Source organism: Marmota monax, unplaced genomic scaffold (genome assembly GCF_021218885.2).
Source record: "Marmota monax isolate L192 unplaced genomic scaffold, Marmota_monax_Labrador192_F-V1.1 WCK01_AAM20220418_F8-fsc00029, whole genome shotgun sequence".
Taxonomy (NCBI): Eukaryota; Metazoa; Chordata; class Mammalia; order Rodentia; family Sciuridae; genus Marmota; species Marmota monax.
In genome coordinates, this window is record NW_026693024.1 from 2,257,306 (window position 1) to 2,285,083 (window position 27,778).

The 27,778-nt window shown below is 36.2% G+C and overlaps 1 protein-coding gene across 1 annotated transcript in view; it reads right to left on the bottom strand.

Annotated features, from left to right (window-relative positions):
• The window catches only part of Gmds (GDP-mannose 4,6-dehydratase), a 643,159-nt gene that overhangs the window by 525,884 nt on the left and 89,497 nt on the right, over positions 1–27,778 (bottom strand). Inside the window, exon 2 of the mRNA XM_046453468.2 lies at positions 704–748. Coding sequence (XP_046309424.1) covers positions 704–748 — 45 coding nt within the window. The remainder of the gene's footprint in view (positions 1–703; positions 749–27,778) is intronic.

The following is a 27,778-nucleotide window of genomic DNA, read 5'->3' on the forward strand; positions in this document are numbered from 1 at the left end:
GAATAAAAATACAATACAAAGCCATCAATACAAACGCTCCCAAAGCAGGTTAGAGCATATGGGCAATAGTGTGGGTGTTTATTCTCTGCATAGCATAAACTTACACATACATATATATCTGAAAAAAAGTATTTGAAAAGTAAGATATACACACTGAATCACATCAAATTTCATACAAAAACCTAGGTTTCTTTTAAGGAAAGAATAAAATGTCGAAGGCAAAGAAGAAAAAAACAATGATGAAGCAGCAATGGCAGCAGCAAACCTGAAAGTTTCAGCTTCCATAAAATATACGGCTGCCTACTAAGAAAGCAAAAACCTTCAGGTGTAAATTTCTCATTCAAGCTTGCCAAAGATCAGCTTGGCTTTTATTGCTCCGTGTAATTTCCGATTTAGGTGATTTCACTGTGAGTGGGACTTTTTATACAACACATTACATCATAAATTAGTGCTCATAATGTTACAGCTTGGGCTTAAGAAGGCTGAAGCTTTATCAGAGATGTGTGGAGCGGCTGAGCCACCAGTGCTCACCAGCAGATAAAGAGCACAATGAGCTGGCAAGATCACAGGCCAGCAGCACAGTCTTCCCCAGATTCTGATTTGTTATCAGTTTCCGTGGAAAATCAGGAGGATGCAGCAGAGGAAACGTGAGGCCCCTGTGTCTGAGCAAACCCACCATCCGCTAGCCCACTGAGTCACTCACCTCATAGCCTTTCTCCAGCAAGAACTCAGCCAAATATGAACCATCCTGGAAAGAGAAGAAAAAATGAGAAATGTCAGGCCTATGGTAGCTGGAATTAAAAAAAAAAATGGCCTACACTAAAATTAAAAAATAAAAATGGCCTACACTAAGAGAAAAGCATTTAAGAGGCTTCTTGAACTAAAATAGAGGATCATGGCAACCAAAATAAAACAATACCAATAAAGACAATAAACACCATACAGCATTCCACTATTCCTAGGGAATTTTCCCAGACAGTAATCGATTTGCACTCCATAAAAGACAAAGGAAGAAACTGAAACCCAGAGAAGTAGTTAACATGAAGAGAGAAAATGCAGACCTTTAGAATCACATGGATTTGGGTTTACATTTTGCTACTCACAAGCCATATGAAATACGCAAATGTGTGCAATGTAAAATGCCTTGTGATAAACTCCTTCCAGATAACTGTGATTTGCCTTGGTGCTATGGGAACATAAAGCAGGCATATGACAAATCGAAGGGAGGTACCAAAAAGGAATCACTGGAGAAGGGATCAGATGGAGACAAAGGAGGCTTGAAGAGGAAAGGGCAGGGAAGAGGAGGCAGAGAACATGCAGTGCAGGCATTACTGAAAAAGAGACTACTCAGTAGAGTGGAAAAGCCAGCAGGGCAGTGGAGGGAAGTTAGCACCTTTAGGGAAGCCTTCCAGGCCCTGGAGGGAAGTTGGCTCTGGGAAGTCATTGAGGAGTTTAAGGGATTTTAGGGGTGTGTGTGTGTGTGTGTGTGTGTGTGTATGTTGTGGGGGGGTGTAGATGTGACCAGATCTGTATTACCACAGCACATGTACGCTCCCACACACATATGAACTTTCAAAAAGGGGAGGATATTAGCTTTTCACAAATAAGTGCTTCATTTGCATTAATTTTCAGTCATGTAGTTAATCCCTACCTCAATCCCTATCTCATGAAAGTGTTTGACTAAATACTGAGATTCTCAATTGGATTCTAATAATTCTTTCAAAAATTTCTAAGCAGGGTCTCTGTTTAAAATATTTCGTGTACCACTTTCAGGGAAAGAAAGTATAAAAGATAACTAATTAAACTAATAAGAGGTCAAAAGCTGGGAAATCGTCATTCAAGAGACACTTTAAAAGTCACATTTTGAATAGGGATCTTCTAACACTCCAGTCAGAATGGCAGCTATTATGAAGACAAACAACAATAATTGTTGGCGGGGAAGTGGGGAAAAGGCACCCTCATACATTTCTGGTGGGACTGCAAATTGGTGCAGCCAATATGGGAAGCAGTATGGAGATTCCTTGGAAAACTGGGAATGGAACCACCATTTGACCGAGCCATCCCTCTCCTTGGTCTATACCCAAAGGACTTAAAAACAACATACTATAGGGACACAGCCACATCAATGTTTATAGCAGCACAATTCACAATAGCTAAACTGTGAAACCAACCTAGATGCCCTTCAGTAGTTGAATGGATTAAAAAATGTGGCATATATACACAATGGAATATTACTCAGCAATAAAAGAGAATACAATCATTACATTTGCAGATAAATGGATGGAGCTGGAGAAGATAATGCTAAGTAAAGATAGCCAATCCCCAAAAAAACAAATGCCGAATGTTTTCTCTGATATAAGGAGTCTGACTTATAGTGGGGTAGGGAGGGAGAGCATGGGAGAAATAGACGAACTCTAGATATGTCAGAGAGGTGGGAGAGGAAGGCAGGGGGCAGGGGGTTAGCAATGATGGTGGAATGTGATGGACATCATTATCCAAAGTACATGTATGAAGACATGAATTGGTATGAACATACTTTATACACAGAGATATGAAAAATTGTGCTCTATATGTGTAATAAGAATTGTAATGCATTCTGCTGCCATGTATTTAAAAAGTAAAATCAATTTTAAAAAGTCACATTTTGTAATCAATCCTGTAATTGCTCTTCTTTCTTTAGTCCCAGCATGGAGTCCCATCTTCCCACCCAGACTTAACAAAAATGGGACACCATAACTACTGGGAATTTGTGACCTCTAAAGTAGTTGGGGATGTTTGAAGTTTCTTGGGTATCTTCAGTTTTAAAAAGCTTAAAATATCCCTTTCAGCTTCAAAAGTTCCTACCAGATATCCAGGAAAAATAAAAATAAAGCAAACCTTATGATTATCATGACTTGACCTAAAGCTGGAACTGGAGCTACCCTATGGATCCTGGAAATGACAGGGCTGCCAAGGAAGTGTATACAACATTAATGTAGAAGTCCTACATAAATTCAGGCAGAATGACAAGGCAAGGCATACAAGGGACACATTTTGTGGTTCACTAAAACCTCCAGCAGATATTTTTCAGACTTCTTGACATAAATATTCTGGTTTACGGACTCACATGGAGAAGAAAAGAAAGGGTTTGTGCTTTTCATCCCAATATTACCATGTGCATGGTTTTTACATGCTCAATACGTTAACTAAATCAGTCCATAACCTGACCAATTCAGGCCAGGACAAGCCAGGTTGGCCTACACTACCATCACAAATGTTAAATCAATCAATGACAAAATACAGTAGTAGAAAAATATTTGCAAGAAGAATTAACAATATGGCAATAGGATAAAAAGGCCTAGGAGTATAAAGCTTTGTTGTTGTTGTGTTGTTTTGAAGACAACACTTTCCATGTATCAAAATTCTCTTGAAATAACAAGTGAAAATGCTATGTGTCCTACCATAGTTGCATAGGATGTTTAAAAAAAAAAAAAAAGGCAGAGGTATAGGGGATAGGGGTAGGGGGAAGCTGTGATTATTTAGAAAGCTGATGTGAAACAGACCTGACCAGCACTGAACCCTGTCAATAAGGTCTTGTTCTTCTCACCCAGGCCGCTTCTCAAACTTTCCAACCACACTGGAACATTCTGAACCAGCAGTGGCACTAGCTTCCTCCTCATTTCCTTGCCAGGCCTTTCCAGCGATAGGACCCAGGCTACACAATGAGTGGGAAACAAGCCGAGCGTGGGCTCCTGGTCTCCTGCCCAGGGAGCCCAGCTGGCCTCCCCTGGGGGCCTCCAAGGGAGACAGGGTATCTGAGCAGGCAGACGTCCTCTGAGCTATCAGGATGGTTGTTTCTACCTTCTCTTGAAGCACAGGCTGATAGAGAATGCTCCAATCAGTCTAATGGCTGAAATGTCATACCAATGGAGAACCTGCAACTCACATTAAGTTCTGACACTTGACTCCTCTGAGACAAAGGCACGAGCCAGCTAAATCTCTAACTTGTTCATTATAAACACAATTACTCTGGTATAAATCCCAAATTGGCTTCAAACCCTGTTGCAACCCTGTGACCCTTTCAAATTTAATTTTGCATATGGTTATTAAGGGCATCTATTTCATATAAAATGCTATACTATTTTAGGCAATCACCATTGCTTTAATGTTTTCAAGACACAGAATTTTTCTGGTCTTATTCTCAGAAGAACTCGGCTAGGAAGGTAAGCAGCCATTTGGAAACAGGCAACTGAGGCGAAGGAGGTTAGTAAACTTACCTAACAGTATACCACTAGTTACAGACAAAACCAGAACTAGAATCCAAGTCCTTCATTATTTTAAACTGGAAAATAATCTCCTTACTTATTCTGCTCCACCTGGAAACTACCAAAACAATGTCAAGACCCAACAAAATAATAAGAGACCATAAAGGAATCGTTTTTCAAACCAGCTTGATTTAGTCATTTTCCATTACAGGGTGTTTTATGAATTAAACAAGGCTTCCAGTTTTAATCAAGTGACCCAAACCCAGAAAAGTCATGTAATTTTAGAACACTCAGAGCTCAGAAGAGAGAGAAAGGATACAGTGCCTGAGATTTCCCAGGTCTCAGTTATGGGCATGTATGCGCCTGTGGGGCAGTGCAGTATCATGTGGGGGTAGAACTGACTTGGTGGTGGACATATGTCAGAGGGAGGGATGGGGCCCCTGCCAAGAGCCAAAGGATCAGATTTCAGTGTGCTTGACACCTACCATATTTCTTTGAAGGGTGAACCCTCACTTCCATGGAGTACTCAGAAATGTCCAATAGGAGTCACATAAAAATTAAGCATAATCCTAAAAATTAATAGTCATATTTTGACTATTATATAAAAAATGACTTAAAACTCCACATCTATTTTAAAAAAAATAAAGGAAACAGAGAAAGTTTCCCCCTTCTCCTAGTGGTCAGAGATGGCTAGAAAAAGCACTCAACTGATCTTCACACCCACCCATAAATGTTTCTTTTCTCTCTTCCAAAGTGAATGAACCTATAGCCCAGGTGGACAAATGAAAAAGAATGTTCTCATGTGCAACCTGAGAGCAAGGCCCCTCTGAACTGCAGGCTAAATCACATTGTATGTTTCTGTTTATGCACCGTTTAGCTGCTTTTTTGAACAGGATAAGATAAGTAGTACTAAGCTGGAGAAATTGCACCAGTAATAAAATGAATCTCTTTGTTTAGGTCATCAAGCATCAGGAAACAGAACACCCTGTCTGCATCACGAGAACGCACTCATTTACTCAGCCTTTCATGCTTTTACTCTGGGTATTCTAGTTATTCTAAAAAGACCAACTTCACAGCAAATCTCCAAGAATCAAGAAAATCATCCCTCTACTAAAAGAACTACAAACACCTCCATAATTAACAGAGGATGCTGTTTTGAATCAGAACAAAAACTTCCAGTGATTTAACCACTAGAGTGTGAAGCATCTAGGGGCAGAATATATTGGAAAAGTATTTACACCTGGTTCATGTTTGTCAAATCACTGGATAAAATCTCTGTCAATCTCACTGAATTCAAAAGACCATGGGGATTAATTAATCCAACCCTTTCATTTTACAGATCAGGAAATTGAGACTCAAAACCGTTAAATGTTTAGTGTATAGTCATACACTGAGGAATGCATACACACAAAAAATGGCTCTGGATCCCAGACCTCAGAATTGTGTACCAAAAATGCTTAACACCTACAATGAGTGTGGACAGGTTACTATACCTGTAAAATACTCTATGACATTACCAGAATATTTTACTATATAGTAAAATATAGTAAAAAACTATATAGTAAAATACTCTATGACATTACCAGAATGAAGAACAAGAATGAAGTCAATAACAATCAATAGTGATTTAACCGATTTGACTGATAGAAAGAAAATGAGGGCACCATCAATATTTAAAGACCCCCATTCCCTATTGTCTTCAAAGATAAAAATTATTTCCCTCATAAAACCACTGTCACCAAAGAACCAACCTTTCCTCCCTTTGATTTGCCTCTTGATATGATGGGCATACCTCTGAATAATGAAGAACTGACTATGCCCAACAGTTAGGACATTCTTTACCTGTGACTGCCTCTTCCCTCATTGCCAGGGAAAAAGCCATCTGAGCAGATGCTCAGTGGCTACACATGCACCACTTGGAAAAGAGAGTAGCTCTATGGCCAAACACCACACCTCCAAGTGAGCAGTGAATGAGAGGCCAGACCTCCAGTCATCCTGCACATTGGCCTACCAGAGTTCTCTCCCTCAAAACATTCTGTTTCAAAAGGTTATAGATGTTAGCTTTTGTGTCCATTGTCAGTTACGATACATTTTTAGTTATCAAAAATATGAAAGAAAAAAAGATATGCCATAAAAAAATTTCCAAATTTGATTTTCCCAATTTAATTTATTTTAAAAATTACATAATGGGGTTTTCCGATTCATGTTTCAGCCAGTATGAAGACTGAAGTTTTTTGTTTGTGATATTATAGATTAGTCCTTCTGGGAATTGTTCATGTTTAGATCCTCTACCCATTTTATATCCCCACCCATTTTCTAATAGGCTATATTTTGCCAATTGGTTTATTTGTTTCTAAATATCTAGAAAACGTATAAAATTACCTCATTTCATTTCCAAAAAAAAGCTTCTCAAAAACTGATACTTGAAATGGATTACTAGATTTTCAGTAGTAGAATTTCCATAACAACATAGTTTGAAATACACATTCCTTGCAAATTGCAAATGTTTATTGTAAACCCTTAATTTAATGAAGTGGGAAGAAAACAAATACCAATTGAACTCCAGGTATACTTGCACAACCCAGCATTTGTAATAATATTAGTGTAAACAAACTAAAATAACTATTTATTTTGGGCAAATGCTATAAGGAAAATGGAGTTAAAGTTTTTAAAACAAGCAGATAGAGGGCAAGCTGTTATTGATGAGGTATAGAAAGATAACTTTAAATGCTTAGGAGAAAGGCAACAAAGAGAAACCCCAATACACACAGTACCAAAAATGGCTGAAAAATCTCAAAGGTAAATCCAAAGGCACTTGTTAACAGCCCGCATGCATGCAGGGTGGTACAAGACCTTAAGAAACACAAAGGGCAAGCCCACAAGCTCATCTCCATAGGAATAAAAAGGTATGCCCAAGAAATACAGTACCCACTGGTTTTCTTTAATGTAAGCTCCTAGAGTTGGAACCCTTTTGTTTTTCTCTCCCTCCCACATTCTTGACATTCATGTTGAGTTTTGAATCTCAACAAAGAAAAAAAAAAAAAAACATCCTGTGACCTACTATTGCTCCAAATAGCGAGCACTTGCACAGTTCTTTACATAGATGCCACATATGCCCTAAAGGTCAACATTCATCCATCCTCATGAGAACCCTATGGAGTTGTACTACTATTACCTCCATTTTATAGAGGAGGAAATGGAGGCAAATTGAAACTAAAGTAACCTACCCAAAGTCTAACAGACCTAGAGCAAGAATTAATCTAGGTATATTTCTAATTATTTATATGGTAATTTACTTCATTAATAGACTCAAGCACTCTATACTGATGGGTCTGCAGATATTTTAACATAAAATTTGGTTTCTGCAGATTCTATTAACAATAGAAAGCAAGCTGGACTGGTGAATATCAAACACTCACTTAGGCCATAGGTGTTATGGAATGGATAACAGGAAGGAAATAAGAGATTCAGTCCCTGCCCTATTGCTCTGAGAAGTATCTGGGCAGCCAGGCATTTCCTGGCCTAGATAGAATTATGCTTCAACACTGGCCGGGATCTCTAGATTTCACATGCATCAGCACACCCACACGTGGACAGGATGAGAATAATAAGCAGGTAACTGCTAATCAAACATTCTGCTATCAGAGAATGCCATTAGATGCATGAGTCATAGACAGAAGGTGGCAAGGCTTTGTGGATGAAAGAAAAGCTATGAAATACTACCACACTGACCTCTTCTATACTGAATGGCACAGTGCCCTGGATAAATAAATCACCACACTTGAGCATGAAATCAACGATGGGAAAAAACAGAGGAAATACAAGAAGCACATCCTATCAAAATCCTTTCAAAGATCTGACTAACTAGCCAATTCTGTGCTGGTGTGAATAAGTCCTTTCAAGTTTAGAACAATATACTAGCTCAAAGTTTTTATAAATCAGGGATCCAAATACATTAATAAGGATTTTATAAATTTGCAGGGAAGTTAATAATAAATTAATCAACAACTTCATGCTTACATAATAATCTCTTTAAAGTAAATAATTATTAACTATATAAAAATTTAAATTGTACTTATTTTGAAAACCAAGTTTCTTTTCCCCTTATTCTCCCCTTCCTATCTTTCACAGTGACATTCTATACAATTAAAGGCTGTTCTTTGCAAAGTGCATTATTATGTAGTTCTAATCATTTAAGTGATTTATAGAAGAAATTATTTTTTGAAGGTACGATAACTAAAACAGTGCTGCACTTTGTCCAGTGAATTTGGAAGAAAAAAAACTTTGTACTGAAAAGAAAAGACTTATAAAATTTTTATAGTTACCTGATTTATTGATATTTCCTTATATATTTCTTTTTATTATTTGTGTCCTGGCTAAGGCAGAAAGAACAAAGTAAATGCTGTTTATGATTTTAAAAAGATCATATACAAATAAACAAATATTGATGACAATACCTTTCTTCTGTCACTGCACATTCAACAGGTTGCTGCTAAAATATTGCTGTTGATTATATGATTTTTATTTACAAATATTCTTTCTCATTTAAACCAATTTCTTTCAGGGATACAATTAATTAACATAATTCAGTTAAGTTTGATCTTAAAATATGTACATGTCATGACAGAAATGTCTTTTATTGGATCCCTGATCTATTTCTGATCTGCTCTGCAACTATGGAGTCCCTGCCATGCGGAAAACACTGCATCCCACTAAAGAAAAATGCAAGTTAAAAACTGTGCTTTATAAGGCTTAGGATAGGTAGTTCAGTGGTGGAGTACTTGCCTAATATGTGTAAGGCCCTGCTCAATACACAGGACCAAAAGTAGTTTAAAATCCACTGAAAGACAGATGAAATTCAAGTGTATGTGCATAAGCGTAAACACAGAACTCTGTAAGCGTACACCCAGAAAGTTGCAGATGATAAAGCTAATAATGCTAATCAATATTCATAGATCAGGGACAGGTGGAGTGTTATAAGAACAACTGTTAAGTCATGGACATAAACAGCTCTTAGTGAGAACAATTTTTATTCTCCTGGAATGTGGCATTTGGAGGTAGTAGGTTCAGCTAGTAAAACTCAAAAAGTTTTTGGGTGAGTGTGTTCTCCATATTGTATGCTACATTGTACATTAGGGTTCTACCACACAGAGAAAGCATTCCAAACCATTGGAGGGCAGGGCGCAGAGAGAATCACAATTTTTAAAGTATCATACTTGCTCTCTGTATCCCAGGGTTACTACATGAAGGCTGTACAATCCAGGTGTTTCTAGATAGTTCACCTCCAATACAGAAGTAGATGGGGAGAAACAAACTCCTGGTGAAGAAACCAAGATTATAGTTCAAATTTCCACAATGCCAAAGCTTTAAGCTTTGTTTTGTTTGTTGTTTTGTTTTCTTTCACCAACAGCAGTGGGGGTTTAGCTCTTATTCAACCATAATTTTTTAAAATCTGTACTCAATAAGACTGACAATATTTCAAGTTTCCACTAAAAAAGAACAGCATTGAAGGAGGGGTAGGGGTTTCTAGGTAAAAAATAGTACTACTAAAAATGCCCTACCCTAGAGATTAGACACCACCCCTATCTTGGTCTGCACAGCACCAAGTTCCCCACCTGGCCAAAGCCTCAAGCTGAAGCAGAGATGAGTGTTAATTAAGTTTAATGTAGAAGGCAAAAAGCAAGAGCCTCTGACCAGACTATCCGGACCACATACACCTTTAGGTCTAATCCTAGGATACTGAAATATCTAACCACTGCTTCAGCTTTCCCACTATTCTTTCTCATGATAAACATATTAAGGATATTTAACCACATTTTAAAGATTTGGGTCACATATTTAAGACATCACCTTTTTATAGTATGACATCATCTTTATATTGCAGCATATAGGTTCTTCAAAGTATTATTACTTCTACCAAATTAACATCATCAATATTACTATAATTCCTTCTAGTTGCTAATTATACTAAGAGAATTTCCTCACTTACATTTCACAATATCATAGTTCAAAAAGTTTAAATCCCTTGTTCAAAGTCATAGAGCTAGAGGACTTGGCAAAATATAATCACTATCTAATCCTAGCTACAATGTTATTTCCACAATACTTCTGATTCAATGTAACTCAAAATATTTCAGACAAAATAACCCTCCTAAAATAATAAATTTATTGAAGAGGCTATCTTTTCTCCAATGCATGTTCTTGGCACCTTTGTCTAATATAATTGTAATTTTGTGGGTTAGTCTCTGTGTCCTCTATTCTGTACCATTGGTCTACCAATCTGTTTTGGTGCCAATACCCTGCTGTTTTTGTTACCATTGCTCTGTAGTATAGTTTAAGGTCTGGTATAGCGATGCCACCTGCTTCACTCTTCCTGCTAAGGATTGCTTTAGCTATTCTGTGTCTCTTATTTTTCCAGATGAATTTCATGATTGCTTTTTCTATTTCTATGAGGAATGTCATTGGAATTTTGATCGGAATTGGATTAAATCTGTATAGTGCTTTTGTTAGTATGGTCATTTTGATAATATTAATTCTGCCTATCCAAGAGCAAGGTAGATCTTTCCATCTTCTAAGGCCTTCTTTGATTTCTTTCTTTAGGTTTCTGTAGTTTTCATTGTATAGATCTTTCACCTCTTTAGTTAAGTTGATTCCCAAGTATTTTAATTTTTTTTCTTTTTGAGGCTATTGAGAAGGGTAGTTTTCCTCGTTTCCCTTTCTGAGGATTTGTCACTGATATACAGAAATGCCTTTGATTTATGGGTGTTGATTTTATATCCTGCTACTTTGCTGAATTCATTTACTAGTTCTAGAAGTTTTCTGGTGGAACTTTTAGGGTCTTCCAGGTATAGAATCATATCATCAGCAAATAGTGCCAACCTGAGTTCTTCTTTTCCTATGTGTATCCCTTTAATTTCTTTCAACTAACTGCTCTGACCAGTGTTTCAAGAACTATGTAGCAAACTACAGGGACACATCTTCATCTATATTTATAGCAGCACAATTCACATTAGCTAAACTGTGGAACCAACCTAGATGCCCTTCAGTAGATGAATGGATTAAACAATGTGGCATATATACACAATGGAATATTACTCAGCAATAAAAGAGAATAAAATCATGGCATTTGCAGGTAAATGGATGGCATTAAGATAAGATTAACTTGATTGGCTAAGTGAAGTTAGCCAATCCCCCAAAAAACAAATGCTGAATGTTTTCTTTAATATAAGGAGGCTGATTCATAGTAGGATAGGGAGCTGGAGCATGGGAGGAATAGGCAAACTCCAAATAGGGCAGAGGGGTTAGAGGGGAAGCAAGTGGGAAGGAGTTTATTAATGATGGTGGAATGTGATAATCATTATTATCCAAAGTACAGGTATGAAGACACGAATTGGTGTGAATTTACTATGTATACAAGCAGAGATATGAAAAATTGTGCTCTATGTGTAATAAAAATTGTAAAGCATTCCTCTGTCATATATAAATAAAAAATAAACTAATTAATTTCTATAAAAACTCATGTAAAGTTTAACATAAAAAGAACTCTTAAATTTAAGTACTATCAGGTATACCCTGACAATACACTAATAAAAACCACTGCTTAAATAAATCCCTCCACCAAGTACACTTAATAAGTGTGTGTGTGTGTGTGCACGCGCGCGCAAATTCACTCAAAGGAACTTCTACACCTCAGGTTTAAAAAAAAAAGTGAGTGTATACTTTGAATTGTTAAAAGCAGATTTGGGGCAATCAATCAACTGACAAACAACTATTAATATCTAAAGCACTATATGATAAGATATACTAAATTTTCAAAAAAGATAAAATGCATTTCCAATCCTCAGGAGTTTATAACCTAGTGAGAGAAGAACAAGGAACAATACATCACTACCACCATCATCATTTTAGCAATAACATTAACGTTAATATTAATTCACTGTGTATTTATAATGGTTTAAGACAACCCTGACCAGCAGAAATATAATGTGCAACACAGATGTAATTCAACATTTTCACTTGTCATATTTTAAAAAGGTAAAAGTTTAACAATATATTATTTAACTCAACATATCTAGAATATTATCATGTCAATGTTAATAAACAATTGAGATATTTTGCATTCTTTTGTCTTAAAGTCTTCAAAACCCAGTGTTTTATACTTTAGCAAATCTCAATTCAAATTTAAATTTCCATCATAAATATCTGATGTATATTTAGATTTCATAAAGTTTATGATTAAAAAAAGTAGATTAACATGCCCATATCCAAATTGTACTAAAAATACTTAAAAGTTTTCCAAAAACTGTATCGGTTTTTCAAAAGATTCATTTTGCTTTAATCTTCTCATAAGTTGACAAAACCAGTTCACTTTTTCCTAATAACCAATTTGACTTTGAGGCAAAAGTATATACTTTCAAAACTACATCTGTTAAAATTAAGTAAACTTAATATCTTGTGTCAAATTAGTATTAACATCAAATTCAAAGGTGCATTTGTATTAACTGGAAAGCAAATTCTAATTTATCAGTATCAACAAAGCATTCTTTAAATTTTTTCAAGTTTTTGTAGCCAATATACTTAATAGTATTTATACATAACTTTGCTAGATATGTCTAAATCATATTATTGATTTCAACTATTAAAACTGACAACTTTAACATAAATTTTCATACTTACCTAGCAATGTCACATATTAGTTTTTCTTTCCTTCAAGTTTTGAATTTAGTTCATACAAATTAGTGTTACATGAGTGAGAGAATGTAAACCACATTGCCATGTTTTCTTGTTAAGCACTAAATATTTGGCAACTGTTCCTTTTGTTTCAAGAAACAAAAGAAGATCTTATATTGGAGTAAATATTACAAGTTGTAATACTCATGCATGGCTCTATTAGTAAGTATCGGCAAAAATCACAAGATCATTCTCTTCACTGTCTCCTATTTCTTTCAACAAGTCCATAAACCAGTAGTAGATTTGCACACAGAGACTGGACAATTTTCCCTACTGTATCTATGATACGTTTTACAGAGATTGCTTCAGAATATGATGGAAAGCAATTAGGGAAATATTTTAAAATTCCAATAAATTCAAATATTTGATCTGGAAAACTGACATGAATAAAATTAATTTTTCATCATCTGAAAATCTTTGACATGTAAAACATCCAAAAATATCTAGGCTATGACGCTAATATTCTGAGTAACAAATTTATAACATTTTTTTTCTGCAAAATAATTTTATTTATTTATTTATTTAGTTGTGATTGAACACAATACCTTTACTTATTTATTTATTATTTTTTAAATATAAATGACAGTGGAATACATTATAATTCTTATTACACGTATACAGCACAATTTTTCATATCTCTGTTTATATATAAAGTATGTTGCCCCAATTCTTATCTTCATACATGTATTTTGGATAATGATGTCTATCACATTCCACCATTCTTGCTAATCCCCTGCCCCTCCATTTCCCTCCCACCCCTCTGCCCTATCTAGAATTCATCTATTCCTCCTATGTTCCCCCTCCCTACCCCACTATGAATCAGCCTCCTTAGATCAGAGAAAACATTCAGCATTTGTCTTTTTGGGATTCGCTAACTTCACTTAGCATTATCTTCTCCAACACCATCCATTTACCTTCAAATGCCATGATTTTATTCTCTTTTATTATTGAGTAAAATTCCATTGTGTATATATGCCACATTTTTAATCCATTCATCTACTGAAGGGCATCTAGGTTGGTTCCACAGTTTAACTATTGTGAATTGTGCTGCTATAAATATTGATGTGGCTGTGTCCCTGTAGTATGCTGTTTTTAAATCCTTTGGGTATAGTCCAAGGAGAGGGATAACTGGGTCAAATGGTGGTTCCATTCCCAGATTTCCAAGAATCTCCATACTGCTTTCCATATTGGGTGCACCAATTTGCAATCCTTCCAGCAGTGTATGAGTGTACCTTTTTCCCCACATCCTTGCCAACACTTATGGTTGTTAGTCTTCATAATAGCTGCCATTCTGACTGGAGTGAGATGATATCTTAGAGTAGTTTTGATTTGCATTTCTCTAATTGCTAGAGATGATGAACATTTTTTCATATATTTGTTGATTGATTGAATATCATCTTCTGAGAAGTGTGTCTGTTCAGGTCCTTATCCCATTTATTGATTGGGTTATGTGTTTTTGGTGCTTAGCTTTTTGAGTTCTTTATATACCCTAGAGATTACTGCTCTATCTGATGTGTGAAGGGTAAAAATTTGCTCCCAGGATGTAGGCTCTGTTCACCTCATAGATTGTTTCTTTTGCTGAGAAGAAACTTTTTAGTTTGAGCGCATCCCATTTATTGATTCTTGGTTTTAATTCTTGCACTATAGGTATCTTATTAAGGAAGTTGGGGCCTAATCCCACATGATGAAGATTAGGGCCTACTTTCTCTTCTATTAGAGAGTTTCTGGTTTAATTCCTAGGTCCTTGATTCACTTTGAGTTAAGTCTTGTGTATGGTGAGAAATAGGGGTTTAATTTCATTTTCTTGCATATGAATTTCCAGTTTTCCCAGCACCATTTATTGAAGATGCTATTTTTTTTTTTTGAAAATGCATGTTTTTGGCACCTTTGTCTAATATAAGATAATTGTAATTTTGTGAGTTAGTCTCTGTGTCCTCTATTCTGTACCACTGGTCTACTAGTCTATTTTGGTGCCAATACCATGCTGTTTTTTATTACTATTGTTCTGTAGTATAGTCTAAGGTCTAGTATAGAGATGCCACCTGCTTCACTCATCCTGCTAAGGATTGCTTTAACTATTCTGGGTCTCTTATTTTTCAGAGTGAATTTCATGATTCTAACATTCTGAGCCACAAATTTATAACATTTCTTTATAAGGTGATTCTTTGTTGTTTGTTTTGGGGGTTTTGTTTTGTTTGTACCAAGGATTGAACCCAAGGACTCTTTAACCACTGAGCCACATCCCCAGTTCTTTTTATATTTTATTTTGAGACAGAGTCTTGCTACATGCTTAGGGCCTCCCTAAGTTGCTAACACTGACTTTGAACTCCTTAGTGATCCTCCTGCCTCAGCCTCCTGAGCTCCTGGAATTATAGGTACATACAACATAACCAACTTTTTGATAGTTTTTAAGTCTTTGAAATAAAGGGTATCTAAAGTATTAACTAGACAGTGATTCATGTATCATACAACTTATCTAAATCTTTTTTAAAAAAGTACTTGAAATTTTTTTCATTTCAAATAAACTGATGGTTTATATGGTTAGAAAGGTCTCACAGTCTACAGCCAATGAAAGATTTAATTAAAGATAGTTAAGAAGTTTTTCTTTATTGTACTTTTGTCTTTTCTCATAATGTTCCACTAAAATTTTAGTAATCTATATATGTTTTTTTTTGGGGGGGCATCTCTGCACCTAAAAATGGTCCCTTATTTAGTACATGAATTCAAGCCATTTTCTAGGTAGCCAAAATAACAAGTTTTGTTTAAAATTTGTTGAGCATTAAATGCTAATTTCAAGCAAATTTCCTTTTTGATCTTTGAGAGGAAACTTCTAATCAAATTCACTATGAATTTATTGAAATTCTTAATATTTCCCACCTTATTTTCTTTCAATTATTTTTTCACATAGGTTTTCTCTTTTGCTCCAGCATGGCAAACTATAAATGCTATGAAATCCATAGTCTCTCTCTGTTCTCACTGCTCTCATCACAGTGCCAGTTTCTGCATTTAACACTCAATTCTTCAGCTAAAGTAGTACAACTGAGTTTTAAATTTAAAAATTTGTTCATAATTATTTTAACTAAAATAAATAAACATTTCAATTTAATTGCCAATGATAATGTTCATGTTCATTATAACTTACGTTATATGCATAAAATGTCCAAATAAACACACCACAATGTTAGAATATGGAAAAATATGTACTCAGATTAGTTAATACCAACAAGAATAACTCATTTAACATAAAAAAGATCAGTACAGTGTTTATGTATGAAATATACTAAAGGCTAATATAGTCTTCCAAAACAAGAAAGTTACGATTTTAATAGAAATATATTTTTTCATTGCTTCTGTTTTAAAAATTCAGTACCTCACCTGTGGCAGCCACATTTTAATTATTTGAAAACCACATGTGGCTCATGGCTACCATGTTTAGACAACGTAGTGGTAGGCTCTGATCTCAAATGTTTATGTGAACCACCTATACAATTCTTACAACTTTAAATGGTCTCCAAATATTTACTATAATTATCCCCATGTCACAGACAATGAAACTGAGGCAAAAGGAATATGTGACTTGTCCAAAGTCATTCAATCCTTAACTGTGAAACCAAGATTTATGCCCAGTGTGACCTAAGAGACTCCTCCTCATTATTTCAAACTGTCAAAACTTCAACAAGGACAAAAAGTTTAATGACAGATGGGACAAGAGGTGCACAGTGTGTTTAAAAACATGAATTAAATGACTTGGTAATTAAAAGAAGGCCAGGCCCCTTAGGAAAACATGGTAGAAAAGGAGAAAAGACATGAATTGAATAGTCAGAGATAAATATCACAGAGGACCAGGATAAGCAGCTGAGGGCAGGCAGGAGCACGTATGTGAACTGTGAGCAGAGAGTCAGTCAGTCATAAACAGATTATGGTGATCAGCTTTTTAGTGACTACAGCAAACTAAATGGTCCCCTGAGATATGGTCAAGTCCCAATCACTGGAAACTGTGACTGTTAGCACATATGGAAAAATAGTCTTGGCAGATGTGATTAAATTAAGAAAAGATTTCCTGAGTTAAATTCAAGAAAGATTATCCAGAATACCTGGATAATGTCATCTCAAACATTCTTATAAGAGAGAGGTGGTGGGATTCCACAGACAGAGGGAAGCAGAGATTGCAATGAGGCCACAAATCAAAGGATCCTTTGGAAAAGGAGCTGAAAGAAAGAAGGAACAGAGATAGCCCTAGAGTCTCTGAGGAAGTTTGGGCCTGCTGACCTACACCTTGACTTTAGACTTCCAGGCTGTGAGATGATAAATCCATTCCATTTCCAATGATTTGTTACAGCAGTCACAGGAAACTAATACCGTTACTATGAACTTTTCAAATCCTATATTTAAGCTGGGTACAAGGATGTATACCTATAATCCCAGCTACTTGGGAGGCTGAGGCAGGAAGATTGTAAATTTGAGACCCATCGGACAACACAGTGAGATCTTGTTTCAAATAAAATTTTAAAAATACAATTTTATACAAAGGTGCCTAGCAAATCAGTAAGTGGAGAATATAGTGGAGTGATTTCCATTTTTTTTAAGGGGGCAGTTGCTGGGGATTGAACCAAGGGCCTCACTAAGTGCTAAGCAAGCTCTATGGTATATGAAGCAAGCTCCATGGTATATAAGCTATATTCCTAGTCCCTTCTAAATTTATTTAATGACAGAATTCCCAAGCTAGCACCTGTTAGCATCTGGCAGACCTAGTCCCTAGTATTCCTCTAACAAAGTGTGGGAAATCCTAACCCAATGTACATTCCAGAAAGCATGTAATTCAGGTTAATAAGTTTGAACTCTATTCACAACAATGCAGACCCATTAAAGAAGGTTTTTAAGAAATGTTGCAGAAGGTTCACCATCCAAGACAAAGCCCTGTGACCCTGGATTTGGGATGCCTTCAAAGGGGCAGAAGGTACTGCTGTGGGATATGCAACATGAGCATCTGACCTAGCCACCTCAGCCAACAGTGCTGCTCCCAAGCCCAGTGTAACCACTGCCTCGAGGAAGTTCTACAAGTCTGAAGGACTCTGACAAACTGAAGAGGCTTCAGGGTGACAAGTGAGAAATGACAGGAAAGAAGTGTTGCTCCTAGAGAATAATATTCAAAGGGGAAACAAAATAGCAATATCTCTAAATAAGTGAAGGGCTGAAATGTAACAGAAAAAAAGAAAGAGGAAGGTTCGACAAAAGCCAAAAGTGAAGAGTCAAGGGGAGCATGATGGGTCAACAAGGAGCTGTCCACAGGCTTGGCAGAGCAGCCCTTGTGTATCTGGATATTCTGTGGAGTGTGGAAGACAAGTCACTAGTGACATAGGAAAAGAAAACCCACCCTAAGTAGAGAGGTGGTCCTGACAACTGATAAACTTCCTCCAACTCCAAGATTCCATTACCTGAACTAACTGGCACCTGTTTGTAATACCCACAAGCAAAACCAGAATAATAACTGAATTAAAAAAAAAAAAAAAAAAACGGTGTTAAACTAAGAGTGAACTTCAAAATATTGAAAAATCTGTGTACCATAGGAACTACCCACTAGAATGCCTGGTAGCCTACAAAGGGTACCCACAAGCTCAATCTCAGCCTTTCATACAACTGCTAACACTGCCCTGTAGCAGAATGTGGATTCTGAGTAGGGAGCAGTACAGAGGGAGGGGGAAATAACCCCATGCAAAAACTGTTTATTTACATTGACAATAAGTCCCCTGACTTGGGAAGCCACAGGATGGAAAGGAAGAATGACCAGTTAGGCTGGAAGCCACTTTCTAAATACTGGGCTTCTGACCACAAAGGGCCAGCAGCCACACACTGTGGTACCATAGTCTCCAAGGCTGCTGGCTCTGCACCTTCTGCAAACACTAATGACATGCCAGGAAGTCTGGGTTTCGTTGTGGTTGTGTGTGCTCCCTCATTCACATTCTGTCTCTCACTTCTTTCTCTCTTTCTTTTTCCCACCCCTAGAGTCTTATCTTCTTCTCCCTCACCAATTCCCCTCCTGCAGCATAAGTTTGAGTCCCACTCGTTTCAGGCTACTAATATCCATTTGGCAGCAACTGTCTAATAGGTTAATGCCCAACAATAGGCATTTGTATTTGCTTATAAGGTGGAGGTAAAGTATGGCACTTGAACAAAGAACTTATTATCTAAATTTTACTGCACGTTTACTACAAGCCAGTTTCAATTTTATGTTTTCAACCGTAGGCCTTAAGACAAAGGAGAGTAGGTCCACCCTCATATTAGAAGGGGATATTTTAAAAAGAGAGAGAGAAAGAGAGAGGGGGGGAGATAGAAAGAGAAAGAGAGAGAGAAAAAAAGAGAGAGGAGAGAGAAGAGAGACAGAACGAACCTCTTTAAGTTGAATTTTTCTAAGTTTATATGCTGAGATCCTAACCCCCTAGTACCTAATTCAGGACATGACCTTATTTGGAAATAGGGTTGTTGCAGATAAAATTAGTTAAGATGAGATCATGCTGGAGTGAGGTGGGCCTCTAATCCAATATGACTGGTATACTTATAAAAAGGGAAAATTTGGACACTGAGAATGCAAGTGAAGATGAAGGCAGAAATTGGGAGCATGTTTCAAAAGCCAAGGAATCCCAGATTGCCAGCAAACCTCCAGAAGCTATGAGAAAGGACTGAAATAGACTCTCCCTCACTGCCTCAGACCAAATCTGCCCAACCTTGATCTCAGATTTCCAGGCTCCAGTTATTCCCTGCCATTGTATATTTTTCATTCACTTGTTCACTTACGTGTCACACCCAGTCAGCTGATGTTCTAGGTGCCGTGCAGGATGAGAGGCATGTCCACCAACAGACATACTAACAGCAGCAGTAACATCAAATGAACAGGTGATATTTATCCCAGGCAGCATTGGCTAAAATGTCCTATAAGCATTAATCTTCAGATGACCTCACAGGTAGCATCTCATAATTATTCTAGTTCTAAGGATGAGGAACAGGAGTCTTCAGGAGGTAAAGTCAGCTACAAAGAGGCAAAGTGAGGCTGTGAAACCAGATGCTTTGTGTTCTTATAGGTAATGGTCAGTCAAGTGTGGCCACAAGAGGAGATGCAGGAGAGGCCCAGAAAAACAAGGTTTATTATCTTCCCAGGTCCTAAAGAAGAGGAGGCTGCAGGTGACCAGAGGCAAAAGGGAGAGCAGAGAGTGGACAGTCCAGAACAGAGCCTTAACTGGGGTTTCCAGAAGGGATAAGTAGGCATGGTGAACAGCTTAGGACCAGCGAGTATGAATACCTGTGGTGAGCTCAGAGCCCTTAGGGTAGTTATCTATTGATACAGAGTAGTATCTACAGATCAAGGCAGAGGAATATGGCCTCATGGGGTGAAAAAAGCAGACAAAAGAGCATGGCTTTGAACTGGTTAATTTCATACCAAAGATATACTCCAGCTGAGCCCTTCTAAGTGGCTTGTTTTAGGCAAGACAGTCTCTTCTCAGGCAGAAAAGTTTTTAAAATACCAGAGTATAAAGAAAAACACACAGAGAACATACACAACACACCAAACTATTTGAATTCAAGCATTAAACAACTGTGCCTGCTGGGTTCCCAGAACACAGATGGTATGACATTAGAGTAGGCACAAAGTTCAGTCAAGTGGGGCCACAGTGAACACAAGAAAGAACAGAAAAGGATCCATAAAGAAGTTGGCATTTGAATGGAGTACTAAAGCAAAAGTGGGAGGCAGAAGGTCTTTCCAAGAAAAGGGAATGGCCTATGGAAAGGCACCCTGGCAAGCCAACTTAGCTCAAGTGTCTTGATGTTATGGAGCAAGGGTCCTGGGAGAGAGAACACAGCAAACAGAGAGAAAGATGAGGGCAAGCACCAGGACTCAAAGGGGGAGGGCAAGAATTATCAACTTTCAGTTAGCTGTATAATGATAATTAGTATGAACAGGTCTGCATTTCAGCTCAATTTCTCAAGGATTTACTGAGTATAGTCTAAGTACATACACAACAGAGACATTTAGTACCCATAACAGTTATGGAAGTCCCAAATATCATTTTTAAAAACAAATCCATTTCATTCCACCATTTCTCCTTTTCCCCATCCCTCTTCCCTCTTCCTCTATTTCCTCACTCTACTCCACTGATCTCTGTTCTATTTTCATGTGATTTCCCCTGCTGCCCTCTTTTACTATGTACATATATGAATATACCACAGTGAATTTCACATTTATGTAATATATAAAGCACCCATTTAAAAAAAAAACTATAAATAAATAGAAGAAAGACCAGTGAAGTAGAGGGAGAAGAAAGGGGGGGAAGAAGAGGAGGAAAGAGGAAGTACTGGGAACTGAAATGGAGCAAATTATATTCCATGCATCTACGAGTACATCAAAATGAACCACAATATTTATGACTATAATGAATAAAAACATTTTAAAAACAGCCCAAAAGAAATACTTATACGTACATAGCAGGTATGTTTTAGAAGATGAAACACAAACTGCCAGTAGTCATAAGAAAGATATTCTGAACCAGGGGTGCAACTCAGTGGTAGAGTGCTTCCCTAGCATGCATGATATTCTGAGTTCAATCCACATTTAAAGAGAAAAAGAAAACAAAGATGTTCAGTGCTTTGGTTTGGATATTAGTGTGACTCCCAAGGATTCACAAACCAGAAACTTGGTCCTTAGTGTGACTACGTTGAGAAGTGGCTGACCTTTAAGAGTGAGGGGGACTGGTGGAAAGGGGTTAAGTTATTGGGAGTGCTGCCTTTGGAAGGGATTAACACTGGTTGCACAGAGTGACTTAACACAACCTTCAAGCACAGGTTGTTATGCAGCAAGACTATCCCACATGCTTGGCCTCTTCCACATGCATCCAGTTCTCTTTCTATTTTTCCTTCATGTTGTGACAAAGTCAAGGGAGTCTTCATCTGAGGCCAAACAAATAAGGCTATATGTCCTGAACTTTCAGCCTCCAAAACTATGAGCTAAATAAACTTTCTTTGCTTATAAATATCAAGCTTCTTGTATTTTGTTATAGCAAGAGAAACTGAATTAATATACTCATTTTTGTTAGCAATCACAGAAATGCAAATTACAACCACCATAAGAAAACATTTTACACCCACTAGATTAGCCAAAGTTTAAACATCTACCAAAATAAAAAATGTGCAAGCAAGATATTTGATTGTATATTGCTGGTGGGACTATAAATTAGTAAAATCACTCTGCAAGATACTAGTCAACTATTTTCCAGCATTGACATAAGATGTAGGATACAGCCTCAAGAAACATAAAGGTAAAGCTCCTCAAGGAGGGTGATGACAATATATAAAAGATGGACAACATCATCAGTTATGAGACAAGAAGAAGAAAACATGATACCTACTATTGAGCAGTTTGAGTTTCTGAAAATAACAGAATATTCATACGAACAAATCCAGTAAACAACCTCTGGTTATGTAAGACTGGAATTTAAATTACATAATCTCTAATGGCAGCTGAAGCGCTAAAGCTCTGCATTTTTATAATAATATCTAAGAAGATCAAACTTCATGGCTCCTTTACATATCTACTATAATTTACTTCTTTCCTTGTTCGACATTCCTACACAATCAAACACAGTTTTGACAAATCCTCCACCTCAAGTGCCTTTATAATATGGATGCTGGATTTCTTGGTTCTTCAACTAAACCACAGGCTCCTGCAAGAGTCTGATAAACGGTCTGCGTTCCTCAAAATGCCTTCCACTATTGTGCTGTGTATAAAGTAGTTCTTTTATCCCAATGTGGAACTCAGAAATAGAGTTAACTCTCAGGTAAAATCTGCCAAGAAAGCATTCTGAAAGATGAATTCTAAGCCAGCCTTTTGAAGATGTAAAGGAACTTAGTTACTAGAGAAGAGAAAAGACAGCTTCTTGGTAAAGGTTATAATGTCTGAGTATGAAGACTCCAAGTGCAAGTTGCTGACCCAGCATACCATTAACTGACACTGGAACTAAAGGCAAAAGAAAATGAGAGTCCCACTTGACCTACACTTATCCAGTTTCTTCTTAACCTTAAGATGACTACTTTCTTAATGATATTTTAGAGCCAAAGGCAGTATTTTGGAATGAAGATAAAAATAGCTCTATTCAGAAAACTGGTTTTGATGAAATCTAACAAAAAAGTTACCAGTTGGCCAAAGTGATGGTCTGAAATGAATCATAAAGATAATCAAAATGGTAATCATTTAAACCTCTAACACGGCAGACTCTGCCAAGAGGAGAAAACCAATACCAGCTTCCCCTCACTCACATACACATGTTCAGAGTCCCTAATTTTAGTGGTACGTGACATTGGTTGCTAGCCCAGAAGAGATGCTTGAGACTCTGAACTTAAGTTTCCAGTGACTTGGTCCAAAAGTATATTTTGATAATATTCCAAATGGGGAAGAAAGACCTAGACATCAGACTGCTATAATTTTAAAACCTTGGCATTAATTATCTCTAGCCTGGTGTTAAGACATTAGAAACCACTGCATCATTCCCAGATCATTATTCTGGATTCCCTACGTTTATCAATTTGTCCCTCCCCTCCCAGCTCATACACCATTACTATTCATCAAGTGACAACAGCAACAATCATACTTTTGTTAGGGTTCTGTTTCTCCATGAGATCCTTACAAAGCAGATCATGCTACAAAACATAGGACTTTTCTCTAAGATTCTCCAAAAGAATATTAAAATGTATCCAAGTCTAATAAATGCTTTAAACTTAGGACAATTCCCCTGAGCATATTAGATAATTCAGCAACTTAGAAATCAAAAGTAGTTACATTTTATGCATAATGAAATAGATGTGTTGCTGACAAGTTGTCTTAACAAAATATTTACATATTGACTCACAGTTGAAATATGTTAGGAGTATTCCTTACTTAAAAGAATCCTGTGTAAAGTCCTCTATAAAGGCTGTTGTATTCCAGACATTCTCAAAGTAGGGCACCCCTACCATAGAACTGAACTCTCTGTTTCAGTCCAGTGTTTGGAAACACACTTTTACTATTCCTGGAAGCACTTTCACATTTTTGTCAGATGTTGAGTGAGCAAGAGGGTAAATAACTTTTCAAAAGCATTTTTAGAGTAGTAAAACCTTAAGTTCCTTGCTAGAGGGGCTGATCCAAAATAAATTAAATGCTAGTGTGACTAAGCCGAATGTGGTAAATTCAGATTTGTAGTGTGAAAACCTCCAGTTAATGGATCTATTCAGTAATTCAACATGTACTTCGAAGTCCTAAGTAGGGAGGCAAAGTATAAATATAAGACTTAAAAGAATCCTCCCTAACTGGATTTCTGTTCTCAGCTAAGCTACTAGTGTTGACAGCAGGGGTTGTCCAAAACCTGTTATCACACCCTGGTGGGTTGCATCAGCTGTATGAAAGAGGTGGAGTTTAGGGAGCTAAAACACCAAATCTGAGTTAATCCATATGAGTAGCATTGATAGACATGCAAGCATACAGTAGAAACAGAGGAGAGAATGCTCTCTTGGCCTATACTGAAACACAAGCAGCTCCACACTCAAGATGTCACCCCTGAGGTCCATGAATACGCTGGGCTCCTGGGCACTATCATCCATCACTATGAGTTAGACTTGGAGAGGGCCCTCGAGATCAATAAGATCTAATTACATCATCAATGAGGAAACCAAAATCTTGGTAATATGAAATACAGAAGAAAAGGGAAAAAAATGAAGCTATCCTTTTGCTTGCCCAAAGTCACCTCAGACAGTTTAAGGTGGTTAATGGCTTTATCTTAGAATAATTAACTATGAAAGAAAAGGTAAATTATTATTTTCTTCTTTACTGAGGAAAAAAATCATTGACAAGCCAGTTGTTTGGTTTGAAAGGATAATCAGTTTAGTTGATTTTATCAAAACAGAGGAAAAGGTACTGAAATTGTAGCTCAGCAACAGATCATGTGCTTAGCATGCATGAAGCCCTGGCTTCAATCCCCAGCACTACAAAATAATTAAAATTGTTAAATTTTAAAATGGAGGTAAGAGGAACAAGATGTTATCTTTTTATTTTTTTTAGCCAAACTGCTGGCAAATATTGGGTTATTTATATGGGTTTCCTTTTGTTTGGAAACCTAATAGGTGGATAATTTAACCACAACACTCCAATGAACAGGCACACATAATAAATGTGCACATGAGGATTATGTAAAATTCTACCACAGCATGGCATTTTTAGCCACCTGAATTTAGGACCATTAAAAGAAACCCAGCAATGTAGAGCAGAGCAGCTGTCCCAACACAAGCAGTGAGGGAGCTGAAAATATTCCCACGCCAGTTCTCTTGAATCCAGTCTATTTTATGCTCTTGCGTGGATTCAAGGAAACAGAACTACTATTTAAAAGTGCATTTACAATGAAGCCTTTAAAAAGCGTCAAAATAAATTACTTTGAAGTATATTTCTCCAACACGCCTCCAGCTTTCCCTGCTTTTCCTATTTGCTGGTCCACAGAACCCAACTGTGACTATATTTAACTGCCTTTACAAGCTGTGGGGAGACTGAGCACACACAGCAGATCTCAACCAGAACTGTGTGCACTAACCAAGTCACAAGGTTGGGAGGCGTAGGAGTTTTCTTTTTCTTCCTCCTTCTTTTTTTTTTTTTTTTTTAACTGTCTCTAAATTACCTTATACTCTGAAAATGAACAGAAACTATTTAGAAGATCCTCTGCTTTGCTTTGCTATGCAGGTTGAATATTGAAGTTGTATTTTTATTATATTCATACAACATGCTCAAGCAAACACTATCAGATGTCACAGTATTCTAATCCATATTTTATTATTTCTCTCTTTAAAAAAAACACTCAATCTACCTAGTATATATTATGAAAAAAGATCAAGTATTTGTCAAACGGTATTCATTTAAGAACAGGTATAGAGAGATCAACAGTATTAGGAACTAAAATGACAAGAAAATGAACAATCTCTGATCAAATTTAAAATGAATGAAATATTTCACAGAGTGGGATATGCCTGGTTTTAAAGCCTACATCCCGCATCACCTCAAAACTGTCTCCACAGAGTTCTCAGGATACGTATTCTAGCATCAAATTGGCCTTACCATTTATTACACTATCCTCTGGGAAAATCACTTACTCTTTTCGGTATCAGTTTTCATCTATAAAATTAGGGATGGAAATTCTAAAATGCTTTCTTGAATTATTTCCATCTATCAGAAGCAATTATTTCCATCTATAAAGAATCCACAAAACTGAAACTAAAGAATATTCAAAAGACTGGATGTTTTGCAAAATTTGTAGATACTGGCTAAAAACTGAGTTGAATAACAGTAAATTTTAAAATGCTTTGGTTGACTAATATTTCTAAGTGTTATCAATACCTCTATCTTTATGTGATATTTAACGTAATCTTTTTCTATTCCACAAAATTTATACAGACCGCATTTAAAATACATAGATTATAATTAGTTTAACAATTTGGAAACTCTGAATATGAATATGATTGTACTGCATTTGCACTGGCAAATTTCTGGCGGAGATGCCTGAACTATTAGAATATATCAAAGTGTATTTTCATGTATTTTTCTAGATACAGCTGTCTTTAAAATATGTATTTTCATTGAAGATTCCCAAGGCAAGTGGAGCTTTCAAAAATAATGCTGTCATATAAACATGAACACATAAGAGTGAATTCTAAGTAAACAAAGTTTACAATAAGTTTGTAAGATAGCCACTTGCTAGTTACATAATTCGGTGCAAGTAACTGCACTTTTTTTTAGATTAAAACGGAAAGATGAATCTTATAATCAATTAACTAAGATAATATATGGACACTATTAGCCTAACTTCTTATTCATAATGATCTTCAGTATTATCAGTAATGTTTCCAAAGCACTGCTACTAAAGAAATACACAGAAAACTGTTCTTTATCTCTGAAAATTTATTTCCAAGTTTTCCATTCTGCAAATATTTCAAAGAAACTGATGCAGGTACATTAAAATAGGCTGGAAATCATAACCCAAGTTTATATAAACTGTTAGTTAGTGTTAATGTCATTATATTACATTTTTATTGTTATTACATAATTATTTATTACATAGTTACATATATATTATGTACTACATTTAAGATTTTATAGGTTTTCCACATATGAAACAACAGAACAAGATGACCTGTCTAAACAAATATCAATTAGGAAAAAAACAGTTTAGAAATGGAGTATGCAATTTTTTCCTAAGGTAAACATTTATATAACATTAATTTTAAATTAGAAAGCCAACCATAATTGAAGACCAGATACAAGGTGACAAATCAACATGATAAACAGATAATGCTCTAATATGAAAATATCAATGTAGTAAACAAATACTTAAATTCCTTTTTTTTTTAATTTTCTTATCATTTGGCTTTATTTCTTGAAGAATAGTGTTTAATAGTCCCCTTACTTGCAGGAAAACTAAATTCAGGATTAGCTTTCTAAAAAGTCTATTTAAAATAAAATTTAATTCAGTTAAGGCAATTTACTGGCCAATTTGGAAGATATTCAAAAGACTCAGAATTGGTTACTGTTATTAGCCAATGCAATTAAGTTAAGAAAGAAGGTGACAACAGAAATCATTATTTTTCAAATAATATAATTGTATGACTACAAAATCCAAGAATTTATTAAATTAAGTAATTAAAAAATTATTGTTCAAAAGCTAGAGTTCCCATTTAAAAATACTAACATTTAAGAAAATTATAATAAAGAAATATCTCAATTATATCTTCAGTAAAATCTGAATACC